Source organism: Tamandua tetradactyla, chromosome 7 (genome assembly GCF_023851605.1).
Source record: "Tamandua tetradactyla isolate mTamTet1 chromosome 7, mTamTet1.pri, whole genome shotgun sequence".
NCBI classification, from domain to species: domain Eukaryota; kingdom Metazoa; phylum Chordata; class Mammalia; order Pilosa; family Myrmecophagidae; genus Tamandua; species Tamandua tetradactyla.
The window spans coordinates 74,768,390-74,795,915 of NC_135333.1; the positions used below are offsets into that span (position 1 = coordinate 74,768,390).

Genomic DNA, 27,526 nt, shown 5'->3' on the forward strand with positions numbered 1-27,526 from the left:
TCTCATCTGAACTAGAGCAACAGCCTCTGTTCTGGTCTCCCCATTGAGTTTTTCCGTCACAAGAAAGGTTGTACCAAGATGGACAGAGAGACGAGAAAACCTGGAGAAAGGCTTTGCAAACATTCACAGAAAGCCTTACTTCTACCATCCAAATCCATTAACAAAGAGGAGAAAGTTAAAAATTCCAAGGCACTTGGTTACTAATCTGATTCTGGCCTACATGTGGAAGAAAGAAAAAAGAAAAAAAAAAAAACTACTTGTTAAATTAAATGGATTCAAGGTTTTATTGATTCAACCTACTTAAGCTTATGTAAACCCCTTGGAGATTTGTGTCAAGCCAAATTGGAAAATTTATGAAAAGCAGTATTTTCAACAGACCAGCTTTCCTCTTAACATGCTTTATGAGCTTAGTGTAAACCTGGGAAAGGGGGAAGGGGGTGGGGAACAGGAGGTGGGAGGGGCAGAAGGAAAGAGAAAAGTCCATTTCTGTCATTTCCCATATTTGTCTTCACTGCCAGACTTATTAATCCGCTACTGCCCTCTAGCGCTCTCTTGGTAAACTTCTCATTTGAATTCCAATTTTCTCTAAAAAACTGGAAGGGACCAATATTCTTGTTTTGCAGATAAACAAACAGAAGTCCAGAGAGGTGAGGTATCAACTGACCCCAGGAGGACTTCGGGACTCTCAGTTACCCCGCCTGCAACTTCTCTGGCAAACTTTATTGAGAGCATTTCTCAAATGTAAAAAACAAACCAATACAAATTTTAGGATATTAATCATTTAATAATAATCTTAATTGCTACATATTACTATATATTATTGCTAATGTTGCTCCAAATATAAAGCTAAAGTTGACTGATGGTCAAGTTTAGCTAAGGATTTATCAATATTTTTACATCTTAAACTTGTAAAGTTTAAATTTAGAAAATGTCTACATTATTTGTTTTGTGGGGAAAAAAAAAAGAGTTAAGTATAACAGACCCAATCTGTATTTGGCTATTCATCAGAACAGACATCACTATCTCCATGTAGCTAATATTGTGCTAGAATTCTCCCAAAGGAAACCCTTTTCTCAACAATGGGGAAAAAGGGTTTTGTCATTTTAACTAGGAACACATACTTTCATCATATAATCATTTTGCTGATGGGAATAAACTGAAAGTTATCCAACTGAATGTGTCACAAAAATATTTCTGAGTAATAAAAGATGTATTCAAATGTTTAATTGGAAGGTAATACATCTGGAATAAGTTTTATTGGAATTCATAAAAAGAAAGTGAACCCATTAGAATTAATATCATAGATAGTGGACTTGATCTGCAAACAGAAATAGTCATGAATTTGACTATAGAAGTCTTAGCCATTCTGCCTCGCATAAAGGCAGTTGAGTTCACCATATACGAAAATTATACTTTATCACTTTAGGTAAGCTTTGTTTACGGCTAATATTGTAGAGACAGGGCACTCATTTTGCCTAATTTGATCCCTTTTTCCTCTCCTCAAAAAACACACAAACAGAAAGTGGTAGGGGGCATTTTCCTCTGTTCAAAATACAACCTCCTGCTAAGATGGGTGAGTTAGCAGAAAGCATGCATTTGGGCTACGAGTTGCTAAATGATTCATGAGACATGTAGTTCCATCCTTACATATCAACGTAGATCCCATTGATCAAATAATCTAGTCGTGAGTAACGTTTTCTGCGAAGGGATTCCGAGAGCATTCTACCCAAGAGAACAAAGCCTATGACCAGGAACAGAACACCAAAGAGCAGGGTCCCAACAAGGAGCCACTTTTCAAATGGAAGGCCATGCCGACTTTCTGGAACACTGTTCAGTGAGGAACCACCTGGACTGGCCTTTCCATTTTCCTGGGAAGGAGTTTCATTCATGGTGGGGGAATTCACATTGGACAAAGGAACTGTAGCAGAGTCGGGAGCACCCTCTTTGTTCAAAGACGGGTTAGGGGTTTTTCTAGAGGGCCCTGTTTCCAGAGTGACTTTTAAATCTGTGGGTGCCTGGAAGACGGTAGCTGGAACTGTGGTTGTAGTGCCAGCTCGGGGAGTGACCACAGCATGGGTAAATATTGTAGAAATGAGAGCTGTGGGAGGCTGAAAAGAGGGGGCTGCTTCAGAGGGAGGTGTAGGAGCCTCCAGTGGTTGAGAAGTTACAACAGGTTTCACTCCAGGGCTGGAGGGCTGAAGAAGTGCTGGCTTTGGAGTAGCTGAGATGGTATGTGGAGAAGCAGGAGCCACTGTAGTAAGGAAGGCAGTCACATTTTTAGGCAACAGATGAGCTATTTTTTGTTCTGGGGAAAACTGTGAACTCTGAGCATGGTCTTTTTTGAACTGTGTAGTCGTCTGATCAATCCTGGATAGCTTCTCCGAGTGATTGGAGGATCCAACCTTCCGAGAAAGCGTATCTCCCAATGTGGGCTTTGAATAATTTGTCAGGTAAGTGGGCATGGAAGGGACTGCTTGTGAAGACAGGCCTCGTGAGAGAGGATCTTCTTGGGATAACTTGTGACTTGGCTGGTCAGTGCTGGTCACAGGTGGAAAATCTGAAAATGTAAAGAAAATAAGAGGAAGCCTTAAATATTTCAATGCTGAGGTCGGTTAAAAACTACAAATGTATCAGCTTGTTCAATAAGTTCACATACTGTTGATGCTTGCTATTTCATTGAGATGTGGGCCAAATGGAAAAATACAGATTGCTACGTCAGAATCCCTTAACACTAACTCTCTACCCAGATGATACAGCGATTTATTTTTAGAGGGACGGGACAGAAGAGAACAGAAGTGTGTGGAGGAGGATGAGGCAAATTCAGCGGGAGGTGGGAGCAGCAGAACAGAGAAGCAAAGAGCAACTCGGCCTGGGTAGCAAGAGGCTTATGGAGATGAGGATTGTTGACCGATCAAGGCCAGGGAAGAAAGTTGGGCCAGGGTGACGTGGGCAGGAAGGGGACAGGAAGGGAGAATGCTTGGTATGAAGCACTAGCTTCTACAGGACACAGCAACCACAACTGAGATGGCACCTGGGGAAGCAAGTAATCATTCGGAAAGCTGTCATAGCAGGGAGTTGAGGCAGACAGGCGAGAATGAGTACGTGGGAAAATGAGGCAACATGATTAGGAGATTGTGGTATCCCTGGGTGGGTGGTCTTTGACAGTCAGCAGGAAGAGGGAGCTGGGTTGGTCTCGCCTTGTCTGAGGGCCCTGAGGTCAAGGCAGCAGCAGAAGGCTGATGACATTTGCTAGCTGAAGAACCAGGGGTATATGGTTTCGGCACCGCGTTCAGAGAAGGGATACAATTTGGGAGATTTGATTTGGACTCTTAGAGACCAGAATTTTAAAGTCGATATCTTAGGTTATGAGGGCAAAGGGGACCAATGTCTAAAATCATGATGTGCTAGAAATTTGGCCATATCGCTGACCTAAAAAAGCAGAACATCAGTCTGATTCCTGCTGAAGAGGAACCAGTCTCAAATCCTTCTCTTGTACAAATTTCAGAATTTTGCTTAATCGCACATACCTGATCACTGTTTAACTTGAAAAGAGTTGTGCAGAGAATGATAATTTGGATTGCTCACTGTTACTCAGCCAACTGTTTCACTTAGATCTGAATTGCAGAAAACACAAGGAAAGAAGCAGAGGAATTTCCTAGCATTCACTGGCTTGCTCTCCCTTGCCCCCTTTCCCCTTTTCTTCCTCGATGCCCCCTACCTCACTTTTCTCTCTCCTAACAAAAAAACACAGCAGCAACTTCATATTAATGACATCTTTTGCCTACATCCTTAGAGGACCTAAGAAGTCCTTGTGAACTGTCACCTCTTAATCCATCTTGGACAGAGTGCAGCAAACTATGACCTATGGTCAAATGTAGCCTGCCCCTGTTTCTGTATGGCTTGCAACTAAGAATGGTGTCTGCATTTTCAAATAGTTGAGAAAGATAAAAAAAAGAACAATATTTTGTGATATCTGAAAATTATATGAAATTTAAATTTCAGTGCTTATAAGTAAAGTGTTTTTTGCACATGGCCATATTCATTTATTTAAGTACCATTTCCAGTTTCTTTCACGCTGCCAGGACAGAGGTGAGCAGATACTACAGAAACTGTAGGGCCCCTGAAGCCTAAAATACAGCCCTGAAAAGCCTAAAATATGTACTGTTTGGCCCTTTACAGAAACGGTGCGCCGACCCCTGCTCCTGGATAATGTGTTCTAGTCTAAGTAGGATATGGATCCCAACTACTCCTCTTTCCTTCAACAATGCTGAAGGACAGAGTTTTCACTACAGAGTGATAATCTACTCCTAGGTATAGTATCCTCCGGAGATAAACAGCATCTACAATTTTAGGGAGGAACAGATATTTAAAAAAAAGAGCAGGATTCAACAGATTTCATTTTAAAGCTAAAAAACAAAACTAAGTAAACGCTCTGTGTTGTGTGTGAAATTAGAACTTAAATACGGCTGTTGACAACAAGGGTCAAAACAGCTGTTTTCTTTCTCAAGCATGTAAGCTCACAAATAAAGCAATGCCAGTAGTAGTCCCAATTCTTGTTAAGATCCATCTATTGGCAGAGATCCTAGAACCATGCTGGAGGGCCTCCACACCTGCTCCATTTACTCGAGGCTGGGTGCTTTCCCTGGGTCATACAGAGACAAGCCACAGAGCCAGAGAGAGAGCTGGGAGACAGCCCAGCGCCCTCAACTCTTGAATTTCATTTTCAAGTGATTTCACTGAGTGAAAAGAATTAGGGACTATTGATTACTCGAAACCAGCTGAGCAAACACAGACTTCCAATTTATTCTATTTCTTTTTTTTTTTTCCCCTGCATGGGCAGGCACCGAGAAACAAACCTGGGACTCCAGCATGGCAGGCAAGAACTCTGCCACTTAGCCACTGTTGCCCTCTATTTCTGAATTCCCCTATTTTTCCAGTCCTTGGTAGAAATGATATACTACAAAGCAGCAAAATAAATAAATACATAAATAAATAAAAAGAACCAAGCTCACTGTTACCTTCAAAATTTTTGGTTTGTACATAGCAGTCAGTTAAAAGAAGTAGAGTTTACCTGGAAACAACCTACCAAACAGATCATTTAATTTCAGTCCAAACAAGAGGCAGATATTCATTTTTAATGAGGCCATCTCAAACCATCAACACAGAAATATTCATAGACATCCCATGAATTACAAACATAATGTGTAAACATCTTGCAGGTATAAACAGTCCACTGCATGCTATGTCTAGGGTTGGTTCCACTTTGCCTTTAGAAGGTGACCAACCAGCATTCAGATGACTACGCCCCCTGGTGGCTGCCACAGTAACTGTTTCATTCTATTTCCTCTTCCTTACCTTCACTTTCTCCCTTCAAAAAGGTTTATTTGTCCTAGCCAAGTCCCCTCTTCACTGGAGAGAATTTTTATCACACACTCCCTCTTTTATACATGCATTTTAAAAACAATAATATTACAGAAGCATTATGTAAAACAGAAAACAAAACTATAATATATATCATCATATCCTAGCAACTATTATTATTTTCATATACCTTAAAGTTAAAAAAAAAGTTTTAATGTAATTGAAAAACCGAATGTTTTTTTTCACCTGAACTTTACGTGAAAATTGTTAATTCCTACTAAATATATGTATTTTTTATTGAGGTGAAATTCACATAACATAAAATTAACCATTTTAATGTTGAACAACTCAGTGATCTTGAGTATATTGACAATGATGTGTAACCACCACCTCTATTTAGATCCAAAACATTTTCATCACCCCAAAACAAAATCCTGCCACTCCTGCTCCATCCCTCCAATGTTTTTATTATCGCCATCTTGTATGTGGCGGTGTCTCATTGTAGTTTTGATTTGCATTTCCCTGATGGCTAATGATAAGCATCTTTCATGTGCTTGTTTGCCATTTGCATATCTTCCTTGGAAAAATGTCTATTTAAATCCTTTGTCCATTTTTAAATTGGGTTGTTCGTCTTTCTGTGGTTGAGTTGTAAGAGTTCTTTACATATTTTAGATATGACTTTTTTTTTAAGGTTCATTCTGGCTTCTGCATTGAACATACTGAATACTGTTGGGGGGCAAAAGTAGAAGCAGGGAGATCTGTTAGGATGTCTTTATCATAATCTAGGTGAGAGATGATGGTGGCTCAACCAGAGTGACAAATAGAAGTAGTGGGAAATGGCTGGAGACATATATATATATATATATATAATATATATAAGTTTAATATATATATATATTAAACTTTTTTTAAATTGTGAGATATTACATATATCCAAGAAAGCAATAAACAAATTTCAAAGTACATTTTAACAAGTAGTTTTATACAAATTTCAAAGTATGGTATGGGTTACAGTTCCACCATTTCAGTCTCCTTCTAGCTGCTTGAAGACACTGGAGACTAAAAAGAAATATCTACATACCTAGTACATATTTTTAATTTCAGTATGGTATTCCCTCAAGTGGATCCATCATAATTTACCCAACAACTCACTGGCATTTGGAGATTTGTAGCAGTTTTAGTTCTTCACTTTTTAAACTCTTCCTAAAAACTCATACAAGACAGGGCTTCGTGGCAATAGCTTTTTCCTGTTTTGATGATGTTCCCTTTGTATAGATTTTTCAGAAGTAGAATTACTAGATCAATTAACTATAATCTCTTCAATATTCTGCTTTAATAGTAAATAGACTATAGACATAAACCGTCAACAACGGAAGAGGAAGAGAGGGCAGAATGATGAACAGGTAGTAAGACGATAGAGGTGAAATATAATGGTTCAACGTTTAAATTAGGGGAGCTTCTCAAGGAGAAGAAGAAACATTCAAATCTGAGTTTTGAGGCCTGACCTTTCCTTGGAAACTCCGATGAGGATTTCCAGCTCCTGCTGGATACCCCCAAGTGTCTAACAGGTTCTGCAGTATTTCTGGTGATCAAAGAAGAACAGGGAAAAGCCGCACCCACGCCATAGGCTCCCAGTGTTTTCAGCCAAGATTACATATACACACAGGAAGTGAAGAGGCCACAAAGAACAGAGCAGCGAGCCCAGCCTCCAAAGGCCCTGAAGGAGGGCATGACGTCATGTGCAAGGTAAGGTCTTAAGTGTTCTGAGAAGCCTAGTTTGTACTGTGCCATGGTCTTTCTATATTTGAGCTTATGTCACTATTTAAGAAGAATTTACACAAATAACCTGTGCTTCATACTCCTATTTAAGGGAATGTTTGATACATCAAGTTTTTGTGGTTCATGAACAAAACTCAGACATACCCTTTCCCAGGGGACGAAGCAGTTAGTGTCCAGGTGCCCTGGGTAGCTTCATTCCCCAAAGCACCCCATCCTTAATGCAGTCAAATGAGAATTCTTGATTCGAATCCACTTCCTGACCCTAAAACTGCTTCTCCTCAAATCTTCCTCAACTCACTAAATGGTGCCACCCTCCATCGAGCTGCTCAAGCCAAAGACCAGGATGGGGCCTCCTCACTTCTCTTTCGTCACCTGCCACATCTACTACATCAGTAAGTCCTGTCAAATATAGCCCTGACACAGCCCATATGTCCACCTTTCTCCACCTCCTCGTCCACAACTGCATCATCTTTTCTCTGGATCTTGCCCCATCTTCGTCATGTCCACTATAACAGAACAGTCCCAATGAGCTTTGAAAAATCATCTTTAAAACACTGACCCCTATGTGCGACATAACTCCCAGGGGTGTAAATCTCCCTGGCAATGTGGGACAGGACTCCTGGGGAGGAGTCTGGACCTGGCACTGTGGGACTGAGAAAGCCTTCTTGACCAAAAACGGGAAGAGAAATGAAATGATAAAGTTTCAGTGGCTGAGAGATTCCCAATAGAGTTGAGAGGTTATCCTGGAGGTTATTCTTATGCCTTATATAGAAATCCTTTTTGGTTTACGGTATATTGGAGTGGCTAAAGGGAAGTACCTGAAACTGATGAACTGTATTTTTGATTCTTGAAGATGGCTGCATAATTATATAGCTTTTACAGTGTGACTGTGTGATTGTGAAAATCCAGTGGTCGACACCTCTTTATTCAGTGTATGGACAGGTAAGAAAAAAAGGACAATAAACAAAAAAATAATGGGGGGAGGATAATAAGGGGTATGGGATGTTTTGAGTGTTCTTTTTTTACTTTTATTCTTATTTTTATTTTTGAGTAATGAAAATGTTTAAAAATTGATTGTGGTGATGTATGCACAACTATATGATGATACGGTGAACCACGGATTGCACACTTTGGATGATTATATGGTATGTGAATATATCACAATAACATTGCATTAAAAAACCCAAAACTTTCCCACATGCCTCCTTAAAGGCTTTCGATGGTTTCCCATTCACACCCCGACAATAAAAATGCCCCTTCCTGGCTTACAAAGCTACAAATGATCTGACTCCTTCACCCTTTCTGACTTCTCTATCACTCTCTGCCTGGCTTACTATGTCTTAGCACCACTGGATTGGTTGTTCTTCCAGCAAGTCCAACATTCTGCCATAGGAGCGTGGAACAGGTTATGTCCTGAGCGTGGAACAGGTTATGTCCTGAGCGTGGAACAGGTTATGTCCTCTGCCTGAAGGTTCTTCCCACCATCTTCTCACATCTGGTTCTTTCCTGACATTCAGTCTCAGCTTGGGAGTCAATTCACAGATGCTTCCCCTGTTCACATTATTGTCTTATCTCAACTCTCTGCCTTGCACTTATGACTACATTCTAATCCTCCTGATCATTTATTTATTATGGTTACTGTCGCTCTTCCTGCTAAAACATTAAGTTCCAGAAGTGAGAACCTTATTTTTCATGTTGAGTATTGTATCTTCAGGGCTTAACATGTGCTTGGCAGGTGGCAGATGCTAAATAACTGTCCCTATTTGTTGAATAAGTAAATAAACAATAGTATTTATAATCAAGGTCATAGTGACAAGAATTTTCTGAAACTTAAATAAAAGAAAATTTGAGACTGAAAGTGTTTCATCCTGCATTATGAAAAATTAACAAGACAAAATCTCACCAAGATATATCCAGATAATTATTTAATTTTAAATGTTGTTTATTTTCTGTATTCTGAACTAGAATGTAAAACCCATGAGCACAGAGACTGTATTTCAAGTGCCAGCATATAGTAGGTGCTCAATAAATATTTGTTGAATAAATGCCCCTATAGATCTAGACAACAAAATCAGTGAATTTGATTTCAAGTATGATTATAAAATAACTAACTTAATAGCAAACATTCTACAATTTTATATATTCATATGGCCCTAAAACCTTTCAAAAATGATAGCCTGGAGATTTTTAAACTTATTTCAGGGCTGCTGACATTGTTCTAAAGAGGTGTGTCAAAAATATTCTTATAAAAGGTCTGTGTAAGGTGGGCCACAGTGGCTCAGCAGGCAGAGTTCTCACCTGCCATACCAGATCCAGGTTCAATTCCTGGTGCTTACCCATGCAAAAAAAAAGGTCTGGCATCTCTTATGAAGGTGAAACAACAAAAACAAAACACACAAAGATATGCAATCATTCAGAGGCCTTTCACTGAAAAAATGTTTAATAAATTGAAGTTTAAATCATGAGCTTTTCCTCATGTGCTTCTATATTTATGATTCCTTTTGGTAGTTTTAGACTCTTTTGTAGAAAATTTTTCAAGCCATATCTTTAAATAATTCCAATCACAAGAGAACAAGACTAACTTTTTAAATTACCTCTAATTATCCTGTAAGTCATAAGTCCCTTTGCTTGTTTTAGTGGACAGGCTTCTTCACTGGGACAGAAAAACAGGTAGCAGTTGGGTTGTTTAGCTGTTTTTCGAGTGTCGAAGATCATCAAATTACATGCTTTGTCCCCTGCAAAGAAAGGTTTCGTAAGCATTATTCTGTAATATTATTTTCTAAAGAGTACAGCAAGCAGGAAGAACTTCATCTATTCTGGTGTCCAAAATAAACACCTTTGTTCATTTGCTTGCTGACTGCTGAATCACTTCCTTTTCCTTTGTTTAAACATTTAAAGCAAGTTTTAAAGACATTGGGTTAAAAAATCTGAAATGTAACCTTTAGCGAGACCAATTTTTAATAGCATACTGAATTCTTTAGAAATAAGCTTTCCCATTACTAAAATATCCATCAAACATACACAAATACTGACTTTGCAATCTTTACATCACTCACAACTGAGCTGAACTTTAAGAAATGGCTCTAACCCTAACAGTTTGCTATATCTCTTGTGTCCTGAAGGAATCCCAGACACCCATAAATCCATAGTATCTGATTTTCTTGGGGGGCAGGTCAATAAAGTAATCATCATAACATATCATGTTTCCTCTACAAAGGATCTCAGTAGCTTATGGAACAGAAAGCCTATCATTGTATTTTTAACAGCACATATCTTCTTTTGGTCCTTCCTTCCTACTTTTTCCTCTTCTGTACCATTTTTGCTTTTCTACTTTCCTTCCTTCTTCACTTTTCACTCTTAATTCCCATTTTTCTTCTTTTTCTCTTCCTCCTCTGTACAATAGAAATTATTCCCTCTACTCATCATGGCCTAGAGATGCCATTGGCCTCAGTTAGTGAGCAAGTCTCAAGTCTTGGCCTATGACCCTTGAACTGAAATAGGGATGAGTATACTCTCAGTCTGGCTGAAGGTCATGGGGACATATAGACTAATTATTACAATGGTCTACCAAGCATTACTACTTCTCCTCAACCCTGATTCTCCCCTAGGAAAAAAGACTTAGCACCTCTGCCAGGATTTCATCCTGACATCTCTCTACTACCCAGGTAACAAGAGAAGTACTCTAGCTTTTCCCTTCTCAACAGTGTGGGAATTCTGCAATACCATTCTTTTTTGGAACACAGATAAAGAGAGGTCTATAGCTTCCCTAACTACATGCAAAATTTTATGTCTTTTGTGTTTATATTTCCCTAGAGTCTCTGGTCATCACAAATTATCAAAATGGTTGGTGAACCCTAAAGAGTTCAAACTATTGCCAACCAAGTGATAAAAAGTTTGAGAGCCATTATCTGAACCTGTTGGTACTCTTGCTTACAATAAAGTAACAATAGTGTGTTTGCTTTAGAATAAAGCAACAAAGTCTCAGTTCTTACTAAATTGTCACTATGCAACTGAGGAGAAATGCAGGATTTCCTATGTTGCCAGGAAACACCCATGCTTATGGCATTCAGTCCTGTTTGCAGGTGATGTTTCTACTTCACAGAAATGTTGATGTCAACACTCATAGAAAAACTAGAAATTTAAATTAGATCTCTATAATTTCCATATTATTATTACAATAAAATATCCATTTTGAGAAGACCACTATAGAAAGAAATAGAAGTAAAGAGCTAAGAATATATATCTGATTTAGTTGATTAGAAGGCCAAGTGAGAAACAATAGTCCAGTGTTTACTAGCACTTCAAAGCTCCTTGACAGCAAGGCCTCGTCCATATTATTCACTGTTTTATCTCTACCACTTAGCAAGTTCGTTACAAAAAAACAAATTAGGGTTTTTTTTATTTAGAGAATTAGGGCAGGGTCACAGACAAAATTGAAAAATGATCATGGGATGGGCCATGGTGGCTCAGCAAGCAGAGTTCTCGCTTACCAATACCAGAGACATGGGTTCAATTCCCGGTGCCTGCCCACGCAAAAAAAAAAAAAAAAAAAAAAAAAAAAAAAGATCATGGCTCCACTTAGATATATACTTCCTTTTTTATTTTATTGATGGCTACATCAAATTTATTACAAATCTTGTTGCAAAGGAAAAGAAATGGGTTAGGGTAGACTGCTGGAGAAAGAGAGACTACACTGAGGAGAATGAAGATACACAGCCGACAGCTAGATACCTCCTAAAAACAGCCACTTCGTCAACTTGTGGGTAGCTGTGAGCATGTGAGGGTATCCACAGAGAACAGGCGACCTGGCCTAAACTGCTGACCTACAGAATCATGAACTAAATAAATGACCGATGTTTTAAGCCACTAAGTTTCGAGGTGGTTTCTCAATGCAGCAAAACTAATTGGTTCGGTCAAATAGTTAAACAAGTGGCAGAGCTGGCATGTGGCAGATTTCTCCAACTCCCAGGCTCATTCTTCCCATGCTATGCTGTATACTTCCCTTTTTAATTCATGGATTTGGAGCCTGAAATATGCAAAGACATGGTTCAAACCTCTGGGCTTTAGTTCCCTTCTGCGACATGCAAATGGGTCAGCCTAAACAAATTCCCATGCCTCTCAGAGTCCTAAAGCAACTGTCTAGTGGCCAGTAGCTTTGTGACCATTGCCTGGGAGATGAAGGGGAGTTTTGTGTTTCCGCTTAAAGATCAAATGTTGATTTTCCTATGGGATGAAATATAGAATTTTTTGTCTCAACTCCCTTTCCCTGTTTGAATGTTCTTTGTGATATCACAGTGTACTTCAAAACCCCATGATGGTGGTGGCTAAGCATTTAAATAGGGATGTTTTCAGTAATCTAGATGCCTGTTTGATCATAACATAAGAGTTCTCGATCCCTTTTCTACCTAGTCATCTGAAGGACCTGAAGGATACACTCTGAACACTCATCAGTAACCTGGAGCTTAGCGGAGGGGTGGGAAGACCACACCTGTGGATAAGTATACCCCCAGTGATGTTGTCACCCACCTTTTTACTTCATTGAGAATCAATGGTATAACTATTCAGCCACATCAATCAACTATTTGTCACACATCACACGGCATGAACAGATGCCAAGAGATTAGTATTTACCTGATATGTTTCTTGTTGAACAGCAAGCATTAATGCAATCTTCTTGAATCAATGTATATATAGGCTCATTGCCTCTGATTCCCTTAGAAAGAGATGACTGGATGTCAATGACAACATCTTCTAGTCTCTTAGTGGGGCAATTCTGACTGGTGGACAGCCCTAATGTTAGGAAACAAATTACTGCAAAAGCGTAAGTCAAACTCCATTCTTCCCTGAAGGACATTTTAAATTTCAGTTTGGTCTCAGTCTTCGAACGTCAAGGATGACTCTCCCTTTGGTCTTAGTTTGCTTCCAGGAGTGTACAGAGATGGAATTTCTCTCTAGAACAAAAATTGAAAATAGGAAAATTATCGACAAGTTTTTGTGTCTTTTAAAAAATAAGGATGAAACACTCAGTTTTGTTCAGGTCAATAAGAACATGAAAACACAATTCATAAAAGCATAGAAATGAACAAGCACTTTTTATTCATTTATCTTTCAGATAGATTTTAAACAATCTCTAAGTCAAAACTTGACTAAAAACTAGTAAGCACAACACAGATAATATCTCATTAATGCTTAAAAGCTGACAAGTGTCTATAAAGGAAGAGGTAAAAAATAGTCGGCCTGCTTCTGAGTTTTAGAATCTCTCCTCTTCTTGCCTCTCCAAACCAAACAAAAGAGGGGAGAGAACATAAAATCTCAACTAATTGATGGTGTAGTGATTACTGAACATATTTCCTTCTCAGTAATAATAGCTAGCATTTATAAATCACCTACTGAGTGGCAGGCATTATGCTAAGCAATTTACATATATTACCCTATTTAAACCTTATACCAGCTCTGCAAAAAAGCTACTGTTTTCCGCATTTCATAACGAGGAAGCTGAGGCTGCTTTTCTTGTTGCTACCTCTCCTTAATTATCTTCTTACCAGAGACGGAAAACTCGAATAATCTCACTTTAAGGAACAGTCAGCTAGCACGAGAATATTTTTGTTCAGTTGAGGTAAAGATCAGGAATAAGCGTTCTGACACCCCTAAAAACACAAAAGTCACATGATGTATAACACTAACACTATTGGTAACTGACAAAGAGATGCAGCAAATGAACTTACGCACCCTGACATTTCCAGAATATAAATGGTGGTCTAGAGCAGACATTCACAGCTTCTCTAACCTTTTTTGGTCATGAATCCCTTCTGTAGTCTGGTGAAACTTAGAATCTCTTCTGGGAGAAGTGTTTTAAAATGTATAAAATGAAACATATACGATTACAAAGGAAGCCAGTTATGCCGGTTTGAAAGTATTATGTACCTTAGAAAAGCCATGTTTTAATCCTGATCTAATCTTGTGGGAACAACCTTTTCTTTTAATCTTGATTCAATATTGTATGTAGAAGCTTTTGATTAGATTACATACATGGAGATGTGACTCACCCAATTGTGGGTGTGACTTTTTTTCTTTTGTATGGGCAGGTTCTAGGAATCAAACCCGGGTCTCTGGCATGGCAGGTGAGAACTCTTGCCTGCTGAGCTACCGTGGCCCACCTTGGGAGTGACTTTTGATTAGATGGAGCTGTGACTCCACCTATTCCAGGCAGGTCTTGATTAGTTCACTGGAATCCTTTAATAGAGGAAACATTTTGGAGAAACCTCAGAAACAACATAGCTGACAGAAATGACAGACGTCTCAGACCGACAGAAACTTCACAGCAGAGCTACAAAGATGTGGTCACGTGGAGAACAGAGACACAGATGTTTGGAGATGCTTGGAGCCAGCAGACATTGCCATGAGATGTTACACAAGCCAGGAACTGGAGAGAGCCAAGGGAAGCCAAGAGATGAAAGCTAGACCCAGAGAAGCAAAGTGAGGACCCCCAAAGGAACAGAGGCTGAGAGCTTCAGAGCCCAAGAGCAAGGGACAAGCAGATGCCAGCCACGTGATTTTGCAGCTGACAAAGGTGTTCCTGACCCATCGACCTTTCTTGAGTGAAGGTAATAACCTCTTGTTGGTGGTTTAATTTAGACACTTTCACTAACTTAGAACTGTAAACTTATGATTTATTAAATTCCCCTTTATAAAAGTCAGTATATACTTCTGGTATACTGCATTCCAGCAGCCTGTAAACTAATATGCCAGTTATACTAAAATATAATTATCAAAACAGTTTAAAAAACAAATATGTCTGTTGTGCTGGTTTGAAATGATGTATGTACCCTAGAAAAGCCGTATTTTAATCCTAATCCCATTTTGTAAAGACAGCTGTTTCTTCTAATCCCTAATCAGTATTGTATGTTTCAAACAGTAATTAGATCATCTCCCTGGAGATGTGATTTAATCAATAGTGGTTCTTAAACTGGATTAGCTGGAGGCATCCATTTGGGTGGGTCTTGATTAGTTTCTGGAGTCCTATAAAAGAGAACATCTATAATACTAATCGAAGAAATCAAAGAAGATCTAAAAAATGGAACAAGATTCCTTGTCACAGATAGGAAGAATCAATACTGTTAAGATGTCAGTTCTTCCCAACTTGATTCATAGATTCAACAATCCCAATCAAAATCCCCGCAAGTTATTTGGCCAATGTAAAGTTTATAGAAAAAACAATAAAATAAGAATAGCCAACACAATATTGTAGAAAAAGAACAAAGTTGGAGGATTAACACTACCCAATTTAAAGACTTTCTACAAAGTCTACAAAGCTTTCTTTATACAAAGCTACAGTGATCAAGACAGAGTGGTATTGGCAAAAAAAATAGACATACAGATCAATGAAAGCCCAGAAATAGACTCACACAAATATACTTAACTGATTTTTTTTTTAACATGGGCAGGCACCAGGACTTGAACCAGGGTCTCTAGCATTGCAGGTGAGAACTATGCCTGCTAAGCCACAGTGGCCCGCCCTATTAACTGATTTTTGACAAAAGAGCCAAGGCAATTTAATGGAGAAAAGATCGTTTTTTCAACAAATGGTGCTGGAAGAACTGGATATCATGAATAAAAATGAATGTAGACACAGACCTTATATGTTTCACAAAAGTAACTCAAAACAGATCATAGGTCTAAATGTGAAATGCAAAACTACAAAATTTTTAGAAGATAACACAGGAGAAAATCTAGGTGACCTTGAATATGGTGATGACTTTTATATATAACAACAAAAGCCTGATCAAGGGAAGGAAAAACTGAGAAGATGGACTTCACTAAAATTTGAAACTCCTGTTCTGTGAAAGAACTGTCACAACAATGACAAGACAAGCCAAAGACTGGAAGAGAAAATCTGCAAAACATGTATTTCATAATGAACTTGTTTCCAAAATAAACAAGTGTTCTAGTTTGCTAGCTGCCGGAATGCAATATATCAGAAACAGAACAGCTTTTAAAAGGGGAGCTCAGTAGTTCAGTAGTTAGAATACCCACCTTCCATGTGGGAGAACCCAGTTCGATTCCTGGACCATACACCCCTCCCCCCCCCGAAAAGGGGGAGCTTATTAAGTTGCAGGTTGACAGTTCTAAAGCCATGAAAATGTTCAAATAAAAGCAAGGTTATAGAAATGTTTAATCTAAGGCATCCAGGGAAAGATACCTTGGTTCTTTGATATTCAGGGTTTTGATATTTGAAGGCCATTGATATTCAGGGTTTCTCTCTCAACTGGAAAGGCACAGGGCAAACATGGAGATGTCTACTAGCTTTCTCTGTAGGTTTCTTGCTTCATGAAGCTCCAGCTGGACATTTGCCTTCTTCGTCTCCATCATCCAAAAGGTCTTTGGATGGTTCTTTTTTTTTTTTTTTAACATTTTTTAAAAATTTATTTATTAATTTAAAAAAATAAAGAAACAAAATAAAACAACATACATAATCAGTAATTCACAATATCATCACTTAGTTGCATATTCATCATTTCTTAGAACATTTGCATTAATACAGAAAAAGAAATAAAAAGACAACAGAAAAACAAATAAAATGAACACAGGAAAGAAAAAAAAAAGATTATACCTACCATACCCCTTACCCCTTGCTTTCATTGATCACTAGCATTTAAACTAAATTTATTTTAGCATTTGCTCCCCCTATTTTTATTTTTATTCCATCTGTTCTGCCCCTTTGTTGACAAGGTAGATAAAAGGAGCATCAGACACAAGGTTTTCACAATCACACAGTCACACTGTGACAACTGTATCATTATTCAATCATCCTCAAGAAACATGGCTACTGGAAGAGAGCTCTATATTTTCAGGCAGTTCCTTCCAGCCTCTCCATTACATCTTGAATAACAACATGATATCTACTTGATGCATAAGAATAACCTCCAGGATAACCTCTCGACTCTGTTTGGATCTCTCAGTCACTGACGCTTTATCTCATTTCCCTCTTCCCCCTTTTGGTCCAGAAGGTTTTCTCAATCCCTTGATGCTAAGTCTCAGCTCATTCTAGGGTTTTTCTCAATCCCTTGATGCTGAGTCTCCGTTCACTCCAAGATCTCTGTCCCACGTTGCCAGGAAGGTCCAAACCCCTGGGAGTCATGTTCCACCTAGAGAGGGTTAGGGTGGTGAGAACGCTCATTGTGTTGGCTGGAGAGAGGGGCCACATCTGAGCAACAAGAGAGGCTCTCTTGGGGGTGACCCTTAGGCCTAAATTTTAAGTAGACTTGACCTATCTTTTGTGGGGTTAAGTTTCATATGAACAAACCCCAAGACTGGGGGCTCAGACTATAGCTTTGGTTGTCCACACTGCTTGTGAGAATATCAAGAATTCAACTTGGGGAAGTTGAATTTCTCCCCGTTCTCACCACTTCCCAAAGAGGGCTTTGCAAATACTTTTCCACTCACTGATAGAATCACTCTGGGATTCATCGGGGCATCACTCTGGACAAACCATCAAAATTTCATGTCCTACCTGAGATTCCAAGTACTTATGGCGTTCAATCGAACTACCTACATAAGTTATATTAGGAAATGCACTAGTCAAAATATAAATTTTGTAGCTAATAAACATTTTTTGCTTTAGTCTCACACAGAAGGTGACATTTCAAAATATTAATTACGATCTATTTTCAGTACCCTGCGATAATGACATTCCTTTGTTCTTCCTCATGTAAAAACATTTTTAAAATTGTACCTTGTACATTTCACTATTATTATACACTCCAGGCATTCCTAGATTATACCATCTCAATCTTTAACAACTTTCTTTCTGATTTCATTTATGCCCAAGCCCTCCTCCCTCTATCATTCTCACATGCAGCTTCATTCAGTGTTTTAACATAATTATATTACAGTTAGGTAGTACTGTGTTGTCCATTTCTGAGTTTTTCTATCCAGGCCTGTTGTACAGACCGTATCCCTTCAGCTCCAATTACCCAATATCTTACCCTATTTCTATCTCCTGATGGTCTCTGTTACCAACGACATATTCCAAGTTTATTCACTAATGTCAGTTCATATCAATGAGACCATACAGTATTTGTCATTTAGTTTTTGGCTAGTCTCACTCAGCATAATGTTCTCAAGGTCCATCCATGTTGTTACATACTTCATAATTTTATTCTGTTTTAAAGGTGCATAGTATTCCATCGTATGTATATACCACAGTTTATTTAACCACTCGTCTGTTGATGGACATTTTGGCTGTAACGATCTCCTTGCAAATAATGCTGCTATAAACATTGGTGTGCAAATGTCCGTTTGTGTCTTTGCCCTTATGTCCTCTGAGTAGATACCTAGCAGTGGTATTGCTGGGTCATATGGCAATTCTATAATTCAGCTTTTTGAGGAACCATCAAACTGCCTTCCACATTGGTTGTACCATTTGACATTCCCACCAAAAGTGAATGTGTGCCTCTTTTTCCACATCCTCTCCAGCACTTGTCATTTTCTGTTTTGTTGATAATGGCCATTCTGGTGGGTATGAGATGATATCTCATTGTGGTTTTGATTTGCATTTCTCTAATGGCCAGGGACGTTGAGCATCTCTTCATGTGCCTTTTGGCCATTTGTATTTCCTCTTCTGAGAGTTGTCTGTTCAAGTCCTTTTCCCATTTTGTAATTGGATTGGCTGTCTTTTTGTTGTTGAGTTGAACAATCTCTTTATAAATTTTGGATACTAGACCTTTATCTGATATGTCGTTTCCAAATACTGTCTCCCATTGTGTAGGCTGTCTTTTTACTTTCTTGATGAAGTTCTTTGATGCACAAAAGTGTTTCATTTTGAGGAGCTCCCATTTATTTATTTCTTTCTTCAGTGCTCTTGCTTTAGGTGTAAGGTCTATAAAACCTCCTCCAATTATAAGATTTATAAGATATCTCCCTACATTTTCCTCTAACTGTTTTATGGTCTTAGACCTGATGTTTAGACCTTTTATCCATTTTGAGTTAACTTTGTATAGGGTGTGAAATACGGGTCCTCTTTCATTCTTTTGCATATGGATATCCAGTTCTCTAGGCACCATTTATTGAAGAGACTGTTCTGTCCCAGGTGAGGTGGCTTGACTGTCTTATCAAAGATCAAATGTCCATAGATGATAGGGTCTATATCTGAGCACTCTATTCGATTCCATTGGTCAATATATCTAGTACGAGTACCATGCTGTTTTGACCACTGTGGCTTCATAATATGCCTTAAAGTCAGGCAGCGTGAGACCTCCAGCTTTGTTTTTTTTGCCTCAAGATACTTTTAGCAATTTGGGGCACCCTGCCCTTCCATATAAATTTGCTTATTGTTTTTTCTATTGCTGAAAAGTAAGTTGTTGGGATTTTGATTGGTATTGTGTTGAATCTGTAAATCAATTTAGGAAGAATTGACATCTTAACTATATTTAGACTTCCAATCCATGAACACGGTATGCCCTTCCATCTATTTAGGTCTTCTGTGATTTCTTTTAACACTTTCTTGTAGTTTTCTTTGTATAGGTCTTTTGTTTCTTTAGTTAAATTTATTCCTAAGTATTTTATTCTTTTAGTTGCAATTGTAAATGGATTCGTTTCTTGATTTCCCCCTCAGATTGTTCATTACTAGTGTATAGAAACACTACAGATTTTTGAATGTTGATCTTGTAACCTGCCACTTTGCTGTACTCGTTTATTTGCTCTAGTAGTTTTGCTGTGGATTTTTCAGGGTTTTTGACATATAGTATCATATCCTCTACAAACAGTGATAGTTTTACTTCTTCTTTTCCAATTTTCATGCCTTGTATTTCTTTTTCTTGTCTAATTGCTCCGGCTAGAACTTTCAACACAACATTGAATAACAGTGGTGATAGTGGACATCCTTGTCTTGTTCCTGATCTTAGGGGGGACGTTTTCAGTTTCTCCCCATTGAGGACGATATTAGCTGTGGGTTTTTCATATATTCTCTTTATCAGTTTAAGTAAATTCCCTTGTATTCCTATCCTTTGAAGTGTTTTCAACAGGAAAGGATTTGAATCTTGTCAAATGCCTTCTTTGCATCAATTGAGATGATCATGTGATTTTTCTGCTTTGATTTGTTGATATGGTGTATTACATTAATTGATTTTCTTATGTTGAACCATCCTTGCATACCTGGGATGAATCCTACTTGGTCATGATGTATAATTCTTTTAATGTGTTGCTGGATTCGATTTGCTAAAATTTTGTTGAGGATTTTTGCATCTATATTCATTAGAGAGATTGGTCTGTAGTTTTCTTTTTTTGTAATATCTTTGCCTGATTTTGGTATGAGGGTGATGTTGGCCTCATAGAATGAATTAGGTAGTTTTCCCTCCACTTCGATTTTTTGGAAGAGTTTGAGCAGGATTGGTACTAATTCTTTCTGGAACGTTTGGTAGAATTCACATGTGAAGCCGTCTGGTCCTGGACTTTTCTTTTTGGGAAGCTTTTGAATGACTGATTCAATTTCTTTACTTGTGGTTGGTTTGTTGAGGTCATCTATTTCTTCTTGAGTCAAAGTTGGTTGTTCATGCCTTTCTAGGAAGTTGTCCATTTCATCTACATTGCTGTATTTATTAGCATAAAGTTGTTCATAGTATCCTGTTATTGCCTCCTTTATTTCTGTGAGGTCAGTGGTTATGTCTCCTCTTCCATTTCTGATCTTATTTATTTGCATCCTCTCTCTTCTCCTTTTTTTCAATCTTGCTAAGGGCCCATCAATCTTATTGATTTTCTCATAGAACCCAGTTCTGGTTTTATTGATTTTCTCAATTGTTTTCATGTTCTCAATTTCATTTATTTCTGCTCTAATCTTTGTTCTTTCTTTCTTTTTGCTTGCTTTGGGGTTAGTTTGCTGTTCTTTCTCCAGTTCTTCCAAGTGGACAGTTAATTCCTGCATTTTTGCCCTTTCTTCTTTTTTGATATAGGCATTTAGGGCAATAAATTTCCCTCTTAGCACTGCCTTTGCTGCATCCCATAAGTTTTGATATGTTGTGTTTTCATTTTCATTTGCCTCGAGATATTTACTGATTTCTCTTGTAATTTCTTCCTTGACCCACTGGTTGTTTAAGAGTGTGTTGTTGAGCCTCCACATATTTGTGAATTTTCTGGCGCTCTGCCTATTATTGATTTCAAACTTCATTCCCTTATGAATTGAGAAAGTGTTTTGTATGATTTCAATCTTTTAAAATTTGTTGAGACTTGCTTTGTGACCCAGCATATGGTCTATCTTTGAGAATGATCCATGAGCACTTGAGAAAAAGGTGTATCCTGCTGTTGTGGGGTGTAATAGTCTATAAAAGTCTGTTAATTCTAGCTCATTTATTGTAATTTTCAAATTCTCTGTTTCTTTATTGATCCTCTGTCTAGATGTTCTGTCCATTGATGAGAGTGGGGAATTGAAGTCTCCAACTATTATGGTAGATGTGTCTATTTCCCATTTCAGTGTTTGCCTCACGTATTTTGGGGCATTCTGGTTCGGTGCATAAATTTTATGATTGCTATTTCTTCATGTTGAATTGTTCCTTTTATTAGTACATAGTATCCTTCTTTGTCTCTTTTAAGTGTTTTACATTTGAAGTCTAATTTGTTGGATATTAGTATAGCTACTTCTGCTCTTTTCTGGTTGTTATTTGCATGAAATATTGTTTCCCTACCTTTCACTTTCAACCTATGTTTATCTTTGTGTCTAAGATGTGTTTCCTGTAGACAGCATATAGAAGGATCTTGTTTTTTAATCCATTCTGTCAGTCTATGTCTTTTGATTGGGGAGTTCAATCCATTAACATTTAGTGTTATTACTGTTTGGGTAGTACGTTCCTCTACCATTTTGCCTTTTGTATTTTGTATGTCATATCTAATTTTCCTTCTTTTTACACTCTTCTCCACACCTCTCTCTCTTCTGTCTTTTCATATCTGTCTCTAGTGCTCCCTTTAGCATTTCTTGCAGAGCTGGTCTCTTGGTCACAAATTCTCTCAGTGATTTTTTGTCTGAAAATGTTTTAATTTCTCCCTCATTTTTGAAGAACAGTTTTGCTGTATATACAATTCTTGGTTGGTAGTTTTTCTCTTTTAGTAATTTAAATATATCATCCCACTCTCTTCTTGCCTCTATGGTTTCTGCTGAGAAATCTACACATAGTCTTACTGCGTTTCCCTTGTATGTGATGGATTGATTTTCTCTTGCTGCTTTCAAGATCCTCTCTTTCTCTTTGACCTCTGACATTCTGATTAGTAAGTGTCTTGGAGAACATCTATTTGGATCTATTCTCTTTGGGGTACGCTGCACTTCTTGGATCTGTAATTTTAAGTCTTTCATAAGAGTTGGGAAATTTTCAGTGATAATTTCTTCCATTAGTTTTCCTCCTCCTTTTCCCTTCTCTTCTCCTTCAGGGACACCCACAACACGTATATTTGTGCGCTTCATATTATCATTCAGTTCCCTAAGTCCCTGATCATATTTTTCAATTTTTTTTCCCTATAGTTTCTGTATCTTGTCGGATTTCAGATGTTCCGTCCTCCAGTTCACTAATCCTAACCTCTGTCTCTTGAAATCTACCATTGTAGGTTTCCATTGTTTTTTTTCATCACTTCTACTGTACCTTTTATCCCCATAAGTTCCATGATTTGTTTTTTCAGACTTTCCATTTCTTCTTTTTGTTCATTCCTTGCCTTCTTCATATCCTCCCTCAATTCATTGATTTGGTTTTTGATGAGGTTTTCCATGTCTGTTCGTACATTCTGAATTAGTTGTTTCAGCTCTTGTATCTCATTTGAACTATTGGTTTGTTCCTTTCACTGGACCATATCTTCAATTTTTCTGGTGTGATTTATTATTAATTGCTGGCGTCTTGACATTTAATTACCTTAATTAGTTTATTCTGTAAATTGCTTTCACTTTTCTTACCTAGGGTTTTCTTGCTAGATGAATTTGTTGTCTATCTGTTCTTTGACCTTCAGTTCAGCTTTTTCCGGACCTCTATCTTAGGTTTTGTTTAACAGGATAATTTTTCAGTTCTTGTTTTCTTGTTTCTTGCCCTGCTTGTAAGGTGCCTTTTCCCTCCCCTCCCTGAGGAGGGTCTACATAGGTATTACAGACTCCAGTCGGGTTTTCCCTGACTAAACTGGCCTCCTATCAGGGGGAAGGAGTCACCTGCGTCAGTTTTCCCTGAAGGTGAGACCCAGCAGGTTAAAAGACTTTCCTGTGAAGTCTCTGGGCTCTGTTTTTCTTATCCTGCCCAGTAAGTGGTGCATCTGCCTGCCAGTCGCACCAACAAAAGATGTTGAGGCACTATTAACTTTGGAAGGCTCTCCCTGCTGGGGGCGTGGTGGAGATGGAGGAGAGGTTGTAGGCTAGTTTTAATGGCTTCAAATTGCCAAGCCCTGGGGTCTGAATTTCTTGAGAGAGGGATTCCACCTGAGTTGGGCTTCACCCCTCCCCTGGGGAAGGCATAGATGGGAGACAGCCCTGAAAGCAGCCCGTTTCTGCCTATGCCTGGGGCAGTTGCAGCCCGAGAATTCCCGCCGCTGAAACCAGAGGCTGCCAAGTCTCTGTAGAAACACAGCCACTAAAGCCTCCGTTTCCTCCCCTTTCCTCTTTTTCCGTGAGCCCAATGAGGGAACTCTGCCTTGACCAAGTTTAGAGTCTCTTTCCCTTCCCTCTGGGAAGCTGCCTGTGGGGGAGTGGTGCCAGGCGCCGGCCACCGTGGCTTGGGGAACTCACGGTTTTGGGGAGGCTTGCAGCTGGTCCAGCTGGTCCAGACTGGGGTACACTGTGTGTCTGGTCACTGATGTGGCTCCGGGAGCTGTTCTGTACTATTTCTGGTTATTTAGTAGTTGTTCTGGAGGACGAACTAAAACGTGCACATTGCTAAGCCGCCATCTTGGCCCCCTACACATTCATTTTTCTTTGGATGGTTCTTGTGGCTCTGAAGCGTTACCAAAATGTTTCCTCTTTTAAAGAATTCCAGTAAACTAATCAAGACCCACTTGGAATGGGTGGAGTCACAAGTCCCTCTAATCAAAGGTTAATGCCCACAATGGGGTGTGTCACATCTCCATGGAAATGATTTAGTGAAGTTTCCAAACTACAGTACTGAATGGGGATTAAAATAAACAGCTGCCTCCACAAAACGGATCAGGATTAAAACATGTCTTTTCTAGGGCACATAATCCTTTCAAACAGTCACTACAAGGAACTGTTAAGTCAACAAAAAGAAAACCAAAAACTCAATTAAAAAATGGGCAAAAGATCTGAATACATACCTCACAAAAGAAGACATAAGATATAAGAGAAAAGATGATAAATATGCTTATGAAAAGATGCTCAACATCATATGTGATAAAGGAATTGAAAATTAAAACAGCAGTGAGATACTACACACACCTAATGGAATGGCTAAAATCCAAAAAATCCAATACCAAAGCCTGGTGAGGTTATAGACCAATAGTAACTCTCTTTTATTGCTGGTGGGGATGCCAAATGTTACCGTGGAAGACAGCTTGGCAGTTCAATACCAAGAGAAACATAGTCTTACCATGCAATCCAGCAGTCACAACCCTGCATATTTACCCAATGAGTTGAATACTTATGTCCATGTAAAAATCTGCACATGAATGTTTATAGTGGCTTTATTCATAATTGTCAAAAACTGGCAACAACCAAAACGTTTCTTAATAGATGAATGGATAAACAACCTTTGTACATCCAAACATTGGAATAATAGCAGTTAGAAACTATCAAACCACTAAAAGACACATAGAAACCTTACACATATATTGCTAAGTGAAAGAAGTCAGTCTGAAGAGACATGATTCCAACTATATGATATTCTGGAAATGAAAAACTAAAGAGATAGTAAAAAGAACTATGTCAGGGGTGCAAGGATAGTTCAGTGGTAGAATTGTCACCTGCCATGTGGGAGACCAGGGTTCAATTCCTGGCCCATGCACTTCCTAGAAAAAAAAAATTCAACAAATGGTGCTACAATAACGGGATAGTCATTTTTTCAGGAAAAACAATGAAATGTGACCCCAACATATAGCATACAAAAAAAAAAAAAAAAAAAAGAACTATCTCTGGTCACAAGGGGTAAGGCTTTGGGAGGGGGCGAGGGAAAGCAATGAACAAGTGAAGCGCAGGGCATTTTAGGGCAGTGAAACAATATTCTGTATGAAACTGTAAAGGCATATATATGACATTATGCATTTGTCCAAACCCTTAGAACTGTATAACACAAAGAGTGAACTCTAATGTAAACTATGGACATTATGTCCAACTTCTGTGAATAATAAAATAGCTAACATTTATTGAATGGTACTCACCTGCCAGTCTCTCTGTTAACCACTTTACATTTATCATTTAATCTTTACAAGAATCCTAATGAGATAAATTCCATGATTATTTCACTTTCAGTTTAAAAACAAAAACAAACGTGATGTAATATATGCTTCTTTAATAACCTATTAAATGACAAGTGGCATGTCGAATAACTGCCACAATTTTTAAGCAGCATTGACTGTAAATGATATTTGGAGATATCTGCAACAAGTAATGTGATATGAAAGTATCTGTGATTCCTACTGGTGGCAAATTACAGGTACCACTAATACTTTGTGGCTTGTTGCCTACATTCCTCTTGAGAGGAATGCTACCTTTTAATTTGAGGCTAGAGAAAATTCAGATTTTCTGAATTCTATCCATGGACACCTTAGGTATCCATAACTTCCCAGGTTAAGCATCCCAGTGCACAACTTACTTATTACGCTCTCACATTTTGCAACTCTCTTTTTATAATCCTAGGGAAACAAAGAGGAAATAAGGCCAATACTTTACTTTGAGTGGATTCTGACATAGTTCTTCCTCAAGCTCTCGTAAAGAAACCTGAGCAGTGCAATGGGATAGGGAATCTTCCAGGAGCTGTGTTTTCAGTATGAAGCAACTTTACAGCACCAGGACTGCTGCTAGAAGCACTGAAGAGTTTATCTTTTTAAAAACAATTATTAGGTGAACTGATTCTTCTAACCCATTATTATTTGATATGCATTTAGACCTTAAAGGTCCAAAGTCCAGTTACATCCTGTTGAATGAGAGGACTACAGGTGGGAGTGAAACACCTGAGTTTTAATTCCTGCTTAGCACAGTCACTAAAATGCGTTTATACATAACTATGTCAAATAGTGGAAATTACTTTACTCCCAGCATAGTTTAACCTATAAAGATCTTTATAATTGTACACACAACCCCCTATTGTATTATACAATTACCAGATTCAATAGTGAATAGGAGACAAACCATGAAAGAAAAAAAATGGAACATTTTCATTTCCTTTGAGGAAATGTATGTCGCTCACTGAACTATTCTTCTGCCCCTTTTTCTGATGACAACGCGAAGCCAGTGCCACTCATGATATGAGCCTACCATGATATGAGCCTACCCGAAAGATACCCTTCGGGATACTGCAGCGACGCAAGGTCTATTCAGTCCTTATTCACCCCAGCCTGGTCGTTCCTTTGCTCCGGTGCGGTGGAGGAGCCTCGCCCCTAGGAGGAAGGGAACCTGATCTTCTCGCGGGTGCGTAGGCTGCCCACGGCGGATCTGGAGCGGCGGGCGAAAATCCCTTACCTGGAGGCGAGCAGAACTATTCCCGGTTCCGTGTTGCCTTCCGAAGGCGGGCACAGGTCAGTCGTACTCGCGGCGAAGAACCAGCGAAGCCGGGCGAGGGTCTCGGCAAGGACGGCACGGGACGCTGCGCAGCTCCCGCACCGTCGGAGGGTTTTGTGATTAGCAAGTTCCGGCTTCCGTTGCAGCCGCCGAAAGTTTGCAGAAGGGAGGGCACATTTCTGCGGCTGAGCTCTGCAATCTGGAGCTGCTTTCCCCGCAAAATGAAGCGCGGGGGTGCTTAGCCCGGCATAGGAGCCGCGTGCCCCTCCCCGCGGTGGCTCCAGGCGCCCGGCTGCAGCAGAGTCTGCGAGAAAGCCGCGTCCCCTCCCCACTCAACCGAATTGCGGACCCGCGGGCGTGGGCACCGGCAGGAGACGTGGGCGCAGTCCTCGTGGCTGCGGGAGGTTCTGCAGCTGCGCTTTCTCGCCTCGCGGATACCGGAGCCAGGATACCGGAGCCAATGCGTATGCATGTGGTAAAAGTCAAAACAGCACAAAAATGTCTGCAGTAAAAAGTAAATGCCTCCCACTCTCTTTTTCCTGGTCTCATAGTTCCCCTCCCCAGAAGAAACCGCTAAGAGCATTGTCTTGAAGTTTCTGAGTTTCCATTGCATTATATTTGGGACATATTTATGGGAGTTGTTATACCTATTTCGAACGTTGGAGGCATGAAGGTACTTCAGTTACGACTGGCAAGTCTTGAGTT

At 39.1% G+C, this 27,526-nt stretch overlaps 1 protein-coding gene across 3 annotated transcripts; it reads right to left on the bottom strand.

Moving 5' to 3' along the window:
* Window positions 1-265: 265 nt before the first annotated feature.
* Window positions 266-27,241, bottom strand: MANSC1 (MANSC domain containing 1). 3 transcript variants are annotated; one of them, XM_077170089.1, is made up of 5 exons: window positions 26,783-27,241; window positions 16,340-16,530; window positions 12,772-13,091; window positions 9,735-9,875; window positions 266-2,557 (listed from the first exon to the last, which is right to left on the bottom strand). In XM_077170089.1, exons 3-5 carry the CDS (start codon window positions 12,992-12,994, stop codon window positions 1,644-1,646), a joined length of 1,278 nt encoding a protein of 425 aa, XP_077026204.1. In that variant the 5' UTR covers window positions 12,995-13,091; window positions 16,340-16,530; window positions 26,783-27,241; the 3' UTR covers window positions 266-1,643. The 3 variants fall into 3 exon arrangements, with proteins under 3 accessions (XP_077026204.1, XP_077026203.1, XP_077026205.1); XM_077170088.1 differs by lacking the exon at window positions 16,340-16,530 and having other exon boundaries at window positions 26,783-27,240; XM_077170090.1 differs by lacking the exons at window positions 16,340-16,530; window positions 26,783-27,241 and adding an exon at window positions 26,579-26,684.
* Window positions 27,242-27,526: the final 285 nt, after the last annotated feature.

What these genes read in the sequence shown, in the direction of transcription:
- MANSC1 (XM_077170089.1), bottom strand. Translation starts at nt 12,994, where the DNA reads ATGTCCTTCAGGGAAGAATGGAGTTTGACTTACGCTTTTGCAGTAATT. An exon ending in TTCAACAAGAAACATATCAG is followed by an intron (nt 9,876 to 12,771) that starts GTAAATACTAAT and finishes CTTTCTTTGCAG; the next exon opens with GGGACAAAGCATGTAATTTG. An exon ending in GACTTACAGGATAATTAGAG is followed by an intron (nt 2,558 to 9,734) that starts GTAATTTAAAAA and finishes TTACATTTTCAG; the next exon opens with ATTTTCCACCTGTGACCAGC.